The 12,420-nt window shown below is 44.9% G+C and overlaps 3 protein-coding genes across 3 annotated transcripts; 2 read left to right on the forward strand and 1 right to left on the reverse strand.

Annotated features, from left to right (window-relative positions):
- Positions 1-649: 649 nt before the first annotated feature.
- F5J12DRAFT_779831 (uncharacterized protein) lies at positions 650-1,265 on the reverse strand (the record flags this gene model as incomplete). Its single annotated transcript, XM_051742426.1, has 3 exons — positions 650-752; positions 879-1,106; positions 1,228-1,265. 3 exons carry the CDS (start codon positions 1,263-1,265, stop codon positions 650-652), a joined length of 369 nt encoding a protein of 122 aa, XP_051604353.1.
- Positions 1,266-7,575: 6,310 nt separating this feature from the next.
- On the forward strand, positions 7,576-7,863 carry F5J12DRAFT_888575 (uncharacterized protein; the record flags this gene model as incomplete). Its single annotated transcript, XM_051747263.1, has 2 exons — positions 7,576-7,696; positions 7,733-7,863. 2 exons carry the CDS (start codon positions 7,576-7,578, stop codon positions 7,861-7,863), a joined length of 252 nt encoding a protein of 83 aa, XP_051604354.1.
- Positions 7,864-10,513: 2,650 nt separating this feature from the next.
- Positions 10,514-11,565, forward strand: F5J12DRAFT_888576 (uncharacterized protein; the record flags this gene model as incomplete). Its single annotated transcript, XM_051747264.1, has 4 exons — positions 10,514-10,684; positions 10,739-10,889; positions 10,952-10,988; positions 11,037-11,565. 4 exons carry the CDS (start codon positions 10,514-10,516, stop codon positions 11,563-11,565), a joined length of 888 nt encoding a protein of 295 aa, XP_051604355.1.
- Between the last annotated feature and the right edge of the window lie 855 nt (positions 11,566-12,420).

The raw sequence follows: 12,420 nt of genomic DNA on the forward strand, positions 1-12,420 counted from the left end.
TCACATGATCTCATCTCATGGAATAAACCTCAGTCAGTCATGATATGTGCCACCTGACTTTTTATACTTGAGTATTCTGTGTCCTTCGTTGTTTTTTCTTGCAACAACACATTGATGACACACATTATAATGTTCTGTGGTAGAACAGGATAGTCCAAAATTCATAATTGCCCTGACTGACTAGAGAAAGAGTAGCCTCTGATAGCACCCCCACCACTCATGAATGTCCCCAGTCCACTTTTGAAAGTGAAAGAGCACAAGGCAGTTCATGCAAGAAATGGGGAGTTCAGCACTGTATTTGCAGTAGGCAGCAGTCTGACAATAACTGTATAGCTCAGAACCTTCACAACACCTCTGCATATGACATGCTTACTTCACAGTCTATAATGCTCCATGGTGGAACAGGATATTGATATTTTATTACACTATTTATTTATCATGTTCTGTGGTACAGTTGTAGACAGACAAATACAATGATTTTGATTTTGGATTCCCATGACTTTTTGGGGGAAAACTAACACTTGATTCAGATGCTACAGGTGAAACATCAGTAGACCACTTTGTGAGCTGGTAGTCCTAGGGAATCTGTCCAGTGCTGGACAACTCTGGACAGCTCTGGCCAGCAAAAGTGATTTACTGATGAAATACATCAAAAAACAGTGGTCCAAAGTTTTTCCCATGACTTTTTAGGGTGGCCAAAATTTTGGTTAGATTGAATGTGGTACTTAGGGTGTGGTAACATGTTATTGACCCTATATAAGGTAGGATTAAGAACCACTTCAATGATCATCATGGCTTTCTGTGAGAGCTGATGGACATCAGGACCCTTCTTGTATTCCTTGGGGCATCTGAGTGACTGCTTTCATTGGGCAGCACACTTTGCTTCTCTCAGAGGTAACCAAGTCTCACCAAGAGGGTCATCACCAGCACTAATGGCAAGGTTGACCAACTGAGCACAGAGATCAGCCTCACCAACACCCATGACTTGGAATGTGGCATCATCATGTTCAAGCTCATCCTCTGACTCACTCTCACTGGCTGTAAACTTCAAACTGTCAAGTACATTGGTGCATTTCCACTCTAGTTCTTCATCTTCTGCCTCAGGGCTGGGAGCATGAGATCATGTCCTCATGCATTTGCTTGTGTGCTGATCCTTGTCAGATTTGGGTGTATCAGGGAATGATACATTGCCTGTTTCAACAACAGCTGAGCTCTGGTTATGCAGACCAGCCATGTTGCATGTTACAGTGGGTTTTCAAGGGCATTCCTGTGTCTAGGATCAGCAATTCACATGACCACAAACCTCAGACTTGCTCAATTTTTTCTGCTCCTCACTAGTGTGACAGCTGTACCTTGACATTGCAATCATACTGTACTAGGCTAATGCTACTTATTCCACTTTTTCCAGGATTTTTACAAATTCTTTTGGGGGCTGGCCACATTTTTGGGTCAAAATTTCAAAAACTTAATATAACAAAAATTGGCTCATGCAGATTGCATTGTTATGTCCTAAATATGCCTAGTATACATTTGTAACACCCTTGGAATGTTGTGCCATATTGGAATAATTCAATGAGTAAAATTGTCATGTTTGTCTGTCCACAACTGTCAAACAGGATATTTTGTGCATGACAGACCCACCATGGTCCTCATTGGAAGAACTGGATGAGTCATTTTATCAGTGATACATTGTACTGTTTTATGTGTTTCATCTTTTATTTTAGGATATAATTGTGGAATCTGTAGATAGACCTCAGTATGCTGACAAGCTACTGAGGGACTAAGTGCACAGCAGAGCAGAGCAGCAAGAGGCCTGATGATGCAGCTAGGGCAGAGATGCTGAAAGATTGGAAAAACAAGTCAAGCACACTGGAAGGGAGTGGTCAGCTTGTCACCTATGAAACAATGTCAAAGAGAGACAAACTTGGATCTGTGCACAAGGCAGTCATGCCCACAAATGAACCTAAACAGCTCAGAACCTTCACAACACCTCTACATATAACATGCCTACTTCACAGTTATTCTGTGGTAGAACAGGATATTTTAATACATTATTTATTTATCATGTTTTCTGGGAGATAAGATACTGTAATTTGACCCAGAACATTTGGCATGCTCTCAGTACCATGTTCTTGTACATAAAAATTGTAGTTTAGCATGTCATGTTTTTAGAGAAAACATTGAACTGCTGTTCTTTTTTTTTTTCTTTTTTTTTCAGGTGAACATTGAAAGACTTGGCCAAATGTTTTCATTTATCACATACAAAACATATATCATTTACTTTTGATGTTCTATGTAACATTACATGTTCTTCAATGATCAGTGTGTTCAAATTATTTTGTGGTAAAGTATTTGATTAATGTATTGCATAACATGTAGAAATCAGTACTAATAATTTTTTTGATGATTGTTTTTGGTTTTTGGTGGTGGGTCATGGTAATTGTTTTTCACCAATAAAACATTGGAAATCCACTGTGTCATGTTTTCTGTCAGAAACACCTTTCAAAATTCAACATTATTGCCAGTTGTTTCAGCAGAGAACATGAGATAAAACAAAGTATCTTTTCAAAGATTTTTTTCCCCTATGTTTGTACAATGAAAAATTGTAAAATGCTTGCTGTGTGAGTGCTCTTTGTGACATATTTAAGACCAAGTTTCAACCTTGTACTGGCTGCCTGCCAGTTGTTGATCACATTTCAGCTTTCCATCACACCACACCTACCCCACAACTTCAAGATGAAGTGCCATGGCAACCATTCCTCTGTGAAATGGATTTTGATGACATCATCACTCTACAGTCACTGCCTGTGGCAGTGCACTAGCAGTGGTGCAGTTGCCACAAGTCACATGATTATTTGCAACTAGTTGTACCACCAGTCCTAAGGTAGACCTCAATGAAACTTGACCATAGTCATGTGAGGTGATATGGTGTGACACTGTGCTGCTAAGTCAATACTAAGTCTCCAGCAGTAGTGCACAGTGGCAAAGTTGAGAAAAAGCAATTGTTATTGGTATGCTCAGCAGAAATGCTCAATGCAAATACAGTGTATTCATAGTGTCCATGGTATTAATTGAGAGTACAAGGGAAAAAAAGCTTGTGAAAGATGATGACTGTAATTAAGTGGTTGAGGGCAGTGTGTGAATGGCATCAAATTCTTCCAAAATACTTGATGGGAGGATATGGTGACCACAATATTGCTTTATTGCCCAAGCAGCTTGTCATCCAAGGTATGTGTCCATGAATTGAGATGATCAGATTGAGTTGGACATGTGACTCATGTTCTCTTCACCTAGTTGCACTGAGGTCCTCCCTTTCTTCTGTGGTGGATATTTGGACCATTGGGTATGGCCACACCATTTTCATGCTATTGCTGCTTAATGACATCTAGTGTATGCTATGGTGAACTATGTCATCCCAATTTGGTACTATCCTCTAGCTGAGGCACTGATTTTTGTGCTCCATATCCATTTGAAATTAATTACAACTACAACTCATGTACAGTGCTCCAATACAGTATACTATTAAGTGTATATATGTCATATCTATGAAACACTGCAGGGGATTTTCAAGATATTGAGCTGATGAGTTGAATTGAAAATACAGCCCACTTGCAGAGCATTGTCACACTTCATCATGTGACCACCACCACCTCAACATGAGCCCTCTCCTTGGAAAGCATTTCAGCCAACCTCACCTAACCATGAGGGAGCTGTCAAAGGGCTCAAGCTTTTGGAATCTGTGGGGTGACAGGAGCATAGGGGATTGCATATTTGCCCCTGGACTCCCCCTGCTCCATCAACACTGAAAATGGCTTCATCAATGATATTGGATCCTTTTATGACACTTCCTGTGAACATGATGCCTTCCCCTCACTCCCCTGCTCCTGTAATATGGTCTGCTTGGTCTCCCCTCCCCTCTCGCAGACAGGGGGATGTCCTGATCATACTAAGATCAAGATCCCCAACTATTCCTGCCCCCTCTCCTTGTTCTCAGTCTGTCACATCCTGGCACACAGAGTCCCTCAGGGAAGGGACAGTAACACCTCAGGACCATGAAAGGACAAAGGAAAGGCTAAAGATGACTCCCATAGTAGAACAACCCCACCCCCACTCTCTGATGAAGCTGCCCCAAGCTCTGCTCATGTGCCCAGACAACCCCCTTCACCCTTCCCTTTGCTCAACCCTGCTGATTGTGCAGCCTATCAATTGCTCACTGCTGTTGCCAGCTCAGGGGTTGACAAGCAAGGATTATCAATCCCAGCAAGTGACTTCCTCAATGTGGTTTGGTTGCTTACAAACTTCAATGAGGGGGACAAGCTTGACAGGGGGTCACCAGAACAAGACAACTATCTATGGATGTTGTCTTCAGTCTACCAAGCATCAGACATAGTTGCAGCTATCACTGACAAACTTAGGGTTCAGACCCTGACTGGAGGACACCCCCTGGTAGATCAGCTTCTTGTTGGAGTGATGGAGAGGTCCAGCCAGGAGACCCAGGATGCCATTGTCAGAGCCACATATCACCTGTTTATGGCACATCAGACACAGGCTTTCATGGTGCCACCCCTGTTCCAGAACTGTGATTACATGAAGAAGCAGGGACCACTGTCATGTGGGATGACTTCTGGAAGGAGGAAGACAAGGTGTGGGAAGTGGAGATCCCAGTTGGTGGGCTTGACAAAGGCAAGTTGTTTGAACAAACTACATCTCTCCTTAATGGTGCCACCCCTACCCACAACCATCAAAGCAACTGGGAGGTGCTGTGAGTCAAAGTGTGGAAAGGTGGTGGAAACCAACCAAAACCAACAAAAAAGATAAATATAAGCAAGTGGTGGTTTACCTCCACAGAACCTGGAGGGTCAAAACTGGGGGAATTTCAATGGCAGGTGCTCCTGGCACAAGTCAACAATGAGTTATGCAAGAGCAGATGAATAAATGAAGACTTGGCAGGGGGTGCTGAATGTAGTGAAGGTATTCAGCTGAAAGGACTCCTAGCACAAGTTGATGATGAGTTATGCAGGAGTAGAGGGACAAGGGATGACTGTGAGGGGGATGCTGACTAGAGTGATGAGTTTCAATAGAACATGCTCCTGGTGCAAGTCAATGATGAGTTATGCAGGAGTAGGAGGATGACTAAGCAAGAGTTGCTGACTAAGTGTGGATAAAGCTTCAGATAAAGGATGGAGGTAGATAGACCCTTGATGGAGCCTCAACTACCAAGTATGATGAATGGTGACAGATAGACTCTTCTGAATGAGCCTCAACTGTCAATGACAAGTTATGCACTGAACTGACTGCTGAGTGACTTCTGGATTGCTTGGGTTGTGGCTAAGTACATGGGGGTTTATATATATGGGGAGTACAGCCTATGACAAACAAGGCACAAATGCTTGGTAAGTAATGAGTAAGGACTGTAAACAGTGAGTAATCCTGATGAGTAAGCAAGAAATGAAAAGTAAGCAAGCAAAGAAGATTGGTAAGTATTGGCAATAAACAAGTCAAGGATAGTCAAAATATCACAGAATGAGTCAAATAATGTCAGAAACTGAGTAAGCACTGTCACACACCAAAGGTGTTTGGTGAGGTGGAGATGGATACTGCTGATGAATGGAGATGAAGACCATAGCCCTCGTGTGAAGAAGGACAGCCAGAAACATCAGCAGTAATCCCTCACACAAGAACAAGTCATCAATGCCAAAGAAAAGGAAGGAAGCAAGTTAAGCACCCATAAAAATTCTTAAGCACCTGTGTACAGCATTCCAGTTTTTGATGCATCTCCACCAATTCCACAGTTATTGACACCATTCCCACACTTGCTTATAGTGCTCAGCCTCATGATCCTACCTTCCAAAATTGGAAAGGATTTGTGCACTCCACACATTTCTACAGCATGCCCTCCACAAGATGCTCATGTCACTAATTCCTCTGATATGGCCACCTCCACATCAATCATTTCACTTGTCCCCTTTGCTAGGGACCATGGCTATGTATATCTACCAGGAGTTCCTACCAGCTTCTGTCCTGAAGTATCCTGGTACATCCCATCCTCATCTGCCCCCTCTCAGCCCATCCAGCTTGCACAGCACATTCTTTTTGTCAGTATGACCTCTAGGAGGATGTTCTTTGGTCACCTCAGGTCTGTCATTCACTTAGAAAGGTCTTATGTGGTTGTTTCAGTCTCTCCAGTCCAAGAAGCATATGGATCCTTCCTCCCTGCTCCCTGCAATGTCTTCATACCAGTCTCATCCATCATTCTTCCAAAATTGTGACAGCTACAGTATAATCTACTGTTCTCCACTCCCCCTGATCACATCCAAGATGAGTATGATGCACATCTTGCCTCCTTATTGCAAGATACAGCAGAGGATGCTCCCCCTTTGTCCTCTCTTCCAACAGAGCCTCATTCATGAAGTTTCTATTTGCTTCACTGAGAGGACAGTTAGGGGGGGAAAGTTGTGATCCCCTATGCTCCTGTCACCCCACAGACCCCCAAGGCTTGACCCCTGTTGACATCTGACCCACCCTGTCTGCTTTTGGATGTACTATATCAGCATCAGATCAGCACTGCCTCTCTGTCATCCCACCTTGGCCTAGAAGCAATCTCTTTGAGATGTGACATGCACAGCCTCCCCCTAATGTGGTTCCAGTGTGCTTTCCCAGTTCATGACATTACTTGACTTATACCTTGACATTCTGACTGTCCTTGACTCACCTGTTGCCAATACTTACCAATCTTTTGGCTTTGCTTACTGATCCTTCAACTTTTTGGCTTGCTTATCCTTACCAATGCTCACCAATGCTTTCTAAGATGATTACCCACTGCTTACATTCCTTACTTATCACTTACCAATCACTTACCAAGTGTTGTACCTTGCTTTCCAAAGGCAATGCCCCTGTACTGTATATAAATCACTGTACTTAGATAGCTGAATAAGAAGAAGATATCAGAGAGCCTCTCTTGCTTGCATTTTATCATCACTCAGTAAATCATTTATCAGCTTTGATAGTTGAGACTTTATTAAAGGTCTAACTATCATCTACTTTGCTTATCATTGTCTGTCATCAATATACTTCACTCCAAGTCCTCCCTGAGCTCAGTGCAGCTCAGATCATCAAATTAAGTCTTCATTCATCCTTCTGTAGGCTGACAGCAGTCTACCCCATCACATTCTATTGCATTCTTGCTCCCTCTTTGTCAGGAGCACCCCCAACCCTCAGCACTCATCTTTGAGTGTTGTAGCTTGTAAAATCCCTCCTGAATAAAAGGTTCCACCATCTAGGTACTGCATAGGCACACCACCACTCACTCTTATTGTCTTTTGTATTGGTTTTGGTTGGTTTCCACCACTGAACCACACTTTGACTCACAACAGTTGCAGGTCATCCCCTGTCACCATCTTGTACAGATCTTGGAGCCAAAGTACAGTGGCAATCTTCTTTTTCCATGCTGCCCAGTTATTAGAGGTGAGCTTCTCTGTCTTGACTATCTTCATCTCTCCCTCTTGTCCTCTCTCTCTAGACCTGGCTCACCCTTTCCCCTTTGACAATGCCATCACTGATGTCAAGGACCCATCAATGACTGGGCTCAACCTTACTGGTTGTGACAAGGGCCCTGCAAGTGTGGGCAAACATATAGGAGAGCTGGGCATTACCTGCAATGTCCTTGGGGCACTAGCTGAAGCCATTGGTGCTGCAGGTGAGGACCATGTTGGCTCATTGGTCTGTGCATTAGGGGGTCCATCCCCTTTGGGCATCATGCTTCATGGAATGCCTGGTGCCCTTGCTCTTGACATCTCTCTTCCCCCCCTTCTGACAGATAAGCAGGTGGATCTTCTCAGCTCTATGTTGGTGGCTTGGCAGTGAGGTCAGTTACAAGCGGGTGTGGCTCATAACCTGATGAGAACAGTATGTGCATGGAGGCTGACATGGGAACCACCATTTGATATCTTGTCTGTTGGGGCATGTCTGCCCCTACTCCCACCTTTGTATTTTTCTTTACTTGCCCCCTCTTGGGGTTATGATGTGTATTCCATGCCCCTTGCATGTTGTTAATTCCTTATTTGGGTGTGACAGTGGATTGGTGTTCCTACAGAGGGAGTGGAGATGAAACTCTGGAGGGAACTCAGAGGGAGTTGGAAGTGGGGACTTTATTGTCAATATCCATACTGATTACATTGGAATACTACATGGCCTTGTATACAATGTAGGTCAAGGGTGGGGCAGTGTAGAATGCAGACCAATAAACATATAAGAGGTTAGCAGTACCTCCAACATAAGGGACAGAGGACAGCAATGATGGGGACCTTAACTGAGACAAGGGAACTACTACAATGAGGGAGAGAGGGTAAATACTGAAGGAGTGGAAGAATGGAGAAAAACCAACACAAGGGCAGAACCCTATCTGGAATGCAGGGTGGCAAGTCTGACATTCCACTGAGCTGACCAAGGCCTTGGAGGAGGCACAGGTGAGCAGAGGCAGTTGGAATGTGGACAGGGGATCTTGGAGAGGTGCAGAGATGTGTTGGGAGGGTTGGAGGAGTGCAGGAACACATTGGAAGAGGGCAGAGTAGGTGTTAGGGGCTTAAGCTGATGTCATGGTCATGACAATCAGACCCATTGACATCTTTTTTTTTTTTTCTGATATAACAATGATTAGAACAGTTAGAAAAAGTGTGGTTTTCCTGGTATGGTGGCATTTTAAACTGCTTGGGGATCATCAACACAGCAGGAAATTAAAACTTTACTATATTTGACTTTTTTATGACTTTTTATGACTTTTTTGTGACTATTGTGACTATTTGTGACTTTTTGGGAAGGAATCTACTATCTGTACTTTTTTTTGACTATATACAGTGTTTTGAAGAATGAAAAGAGAACAGATTCTATTGAGACAACTAAGTGATGATATATCTAAGCCAAGAAGACTAGGAAATGTATGAAAATTCAGAGATATTGAGCCATTGGTGTGATGCACACTGTCCAAGAGAAAAATCACAATATCTCTTTGGAACCTCCATCAATTTGAATGTATGTGGTATCTACTGAAAGCTATGAATTAGGTGGTTTGAACAAGACCAACATCAGTGAGAGCAGTGCAGCAATGCCTAATGGACATGGGTGACAATAGTAGATTCCTTCCCAAAAAGTCACAATAGTCACAAAAAGTCAAAAATAGTAAAGTACATTTATTCCGAAAAATTTGCAGGTGGCTGTGCTCACAGCCACTGCAAATGCGCTGACAAAGCAGAAGGTGCACATATGAGAAAGTCATGGTTGGGTGACTTGTGACCTGCATGCAACCCTTTCCCAATCATTGGTACTCAATTCAATTCTACTGAAAGACACTGTACATAGGCCATGTAATTATGCATGAGATAAATGGCTATTCTGCGAAGAGACCCACCCAAATTTGCTAGATGAGTGGTGTTCAGGGGCAGGAAGTGGTCACATGATTGTGCCTCACATGTGGCATGTGCACTTGGTGCTTGGCTGTGTGTGTGTGAATGTAAGCTTGCAAAAAAATTGGCATGGGCCACCCTCCTGCCTGGGAAAATTTGCTTATCTGGCTGCAAATTTCCCAGTGCTAAGTGACTTAGCACACTTTACAATGGATTTTGCACTTTACAACCTGTTCCTGATGCAAATTTCCCACTCTTCATTAGCTAAGAGCATAGATAAACATGTGTAGGATGTGAACAGAGTTCCTTGGCACCCTCCAAAGCCACCCTGCCTGAGCCATGACAGTGTGATGCCTGGTGGGGCCCACCCAAATGCTTGACCACCTTCCCTGCCCCCTGCCTGAGGGCAGCATTTCCTTTTAAGGCAGCTCCCATGGCATCGCCACCTGCAAATTTTTTGTGCTAAGTATTATTTTCCTGATGCATTGTTAAGTTCATGACTGGGTTGAGGGTCGAAGGCTGAAGGCTGAGTGCTGGGTGCAACAACCCTTGGTCTTAGCTCATGTGCTAGACCCTTGCACAAGCTGGGTTGAAGTCAGAGAAAGCTGAGGGGGGTCAGGAGCAAAAGCTGAGAATTGTCTTGGGCTTAAGCTAGGAACTGAGGGGGTGAGCTAGGTTGATATTCAGACTGATGAGCTAAGTACAATCCACATAGAGTTCATATACTGAAGACTGGCAACCTGAAGGCTGGGGTTACCAGTGAGGGACTAAATAGCAGTGCAAGGAACTAATTAAAAGTCAAGCAAGAAGGCAGGGGTTGGAGAGCTGAAGACAGACACTGCCTTGGCACAAGTGAGGGCAGTACAAAAGCTAACTAGAAAGGTATAGTGAGGAACAGAGTTCATTTTGGTGTTCAGCATTGACTTGGCATTCAGAACTTAATACTGAGCTGTGGTTGTCTCAGCATATGACAGCATCCCCCTCTTAGGGTCAAGCCCCTGAGACCCACCCTAAGGTACATGAGGTCAGCAGTTGCTGTGCCAGTAGAACACATGTTCCCCAGGGTTAAAAAGGTGTGCCTTTGTGAAGACTTGTTTTCTCCCAACTCCTTCATCATGTCTTCTCATCAAGCTTCCCCACATGTACCCAACAACCCATCTGGTTTCCAGAGGGCCACTATGCCTGAGCTCCAGACTACTAGTGATGGCAAGGAGGTCAACATTTGGGTGAAGATGGCCAAGCACAAATGGTGCAAGGCATTGAGGGAAGAGGCTGCCTGGTTGGAGGTGGAAAGGCTTGAGAGAGTGTGACTGGAGGCTGAGCATCAAGAGCAAGAGCAGTTGGAGGCCAAGAGACATGAGCAGGAGTGGCTGGAGGCCAAAAGGCATGAGCAGGAGCAACTGGAGGCCAAAAGGTGGGAGCAGGAACAATTGGAGGCCAAGTGTCAGGAGCAGGAGACCCATGCCCAACAGATGGTGGGAGAACTGAAGGGTAAGGTGTGGGTGATGAGCACTGGTGTTGTGAATGCCATGTCATGCCAACAATGCAAAAAGGGGCAGGTACTGTGTACCTTCAGTCACATGCAGCAGAGTAAGTGAAAGAAGAGGATGTGTGACAGTGTACTAATATGAAGGTCAGGTGTGAGTTTCCTGAGGGGGTGGAGCCCAAGATTGAAGAGGTTGGAGCAAAGGCTGGGAAGAAGAGAGTGCCAGAGGATGCCATGTTGCCAAGGGCTGGGGAGAAGATGAAGGTCATTCAGACCAGGTCTGGGGTACCCAGTGAGTTGGAGGCTGGCCCCTCAGGGGTAGGTGTGCCCTCTGCCACTCCCACTGACCCCTTAGTTGCAGCAGTCAACAGAGGATTTGAGTTAATTGCAGTGGCTATGGATTGTCAAACCACAGAGATGCAAGCCAGGAGGGAGACCCAGCACTGGTTCAACAGTTGGCTGGGGGACCTGCTGGGTGAGTTTGAATTTGTCCTTTGCCCAACCCCCCCAGCATCTGAGTCCAGTGAGGAGTTGCACTTGGATGTGGCAGATCTGGAGCTTGAGAGCCTCCAGTCAGATCAAGAAGGAGTGGGGGTGGAGTTGGACAAGGGGATTATGTGCTGGCCCAAGGACATGCATATGAAGGGTCAGTGGTCCAGTTTGGAGAGTGGGGAGGAATGAGAGCTCCAGATGAGCAAGGGGGACATGTTTGAGGGGGACTCCAAGTGACAGTGCCAGTTAGGACCAAACACCAATGTATGTACTATATCATCAATGCATCTAACTGTTCTCAGTATAATAAGGGACACAAAAGTAAGAAAAAGAGAGAAGGAAAGGAAAGATATGTTTAACTAGTGATTGGTCCAGGTTTACCAGGATAGGTGGCATGGAAAGCAGCAAGTAGGTCCTCAGCATTGCCCAGCTCAGTGGCTGGCAGCCAGGATGTCTCCTTGTTGGTGCCCTCATAGCCAGCCCAGCATACCAGGTACTGTAGCTTACACCTCTGTCATTGGTCTACCTTTGAGTTGAGGATCTCAGTGATCTTGTACTCTGGTTCACTGTCCACCTTGACTGGAGGTGGTGGTGGCCAGGTTCAGTTCAGGATGGTGTTGGGGTGTGCCAGTTCTAACTGTGACACATGGAACACTGGGTATACCATGCACATGGAGTCTGGGAGGCAAAGGGTGAATGAGTGAGTGCTGGGCTGGGCTATTACCAAGTAGGGGCCTAGGTTCTTGTCTGCAAGTTTCTGTGATGTTCTTGTGGTCTGGAAGTACTTGGCTTTGACATAGACCTGGTCACTGAGGTTGATCTTGGGCACTGGTAGCCTTTTTGCATCTGCCAGACCTTGGTATCTGGCTTGGGCTTGTGCCATCTCTTCTTGTAGGAACTGGTGTAATTTGTCTAGGTCCATGGCATAGTCCCTAGCCCATGCCAAGGATAAGTCCCTTTCAGGGAAGACTGAGAGGTTAGGGTGGTAACCCTTGTTGGTGAAGAAAGGGGAGACACTGGTGGTAGCACTCAGGGCATTGTTGT

This window comes from Pisolithus orientalis (assembly GCF_024613125.1).
Source record: "Pisolithus orientalis strain OTSU chromosome Unknown F5J12scaffold_3, whole genome shotgun sequence".
NCBI lineage: Eukaryota > Fungi > Basidiomycota > Agaricomycetes > Boletales > Pisolithaceae > Pisolithus > Pisolithus orientalis.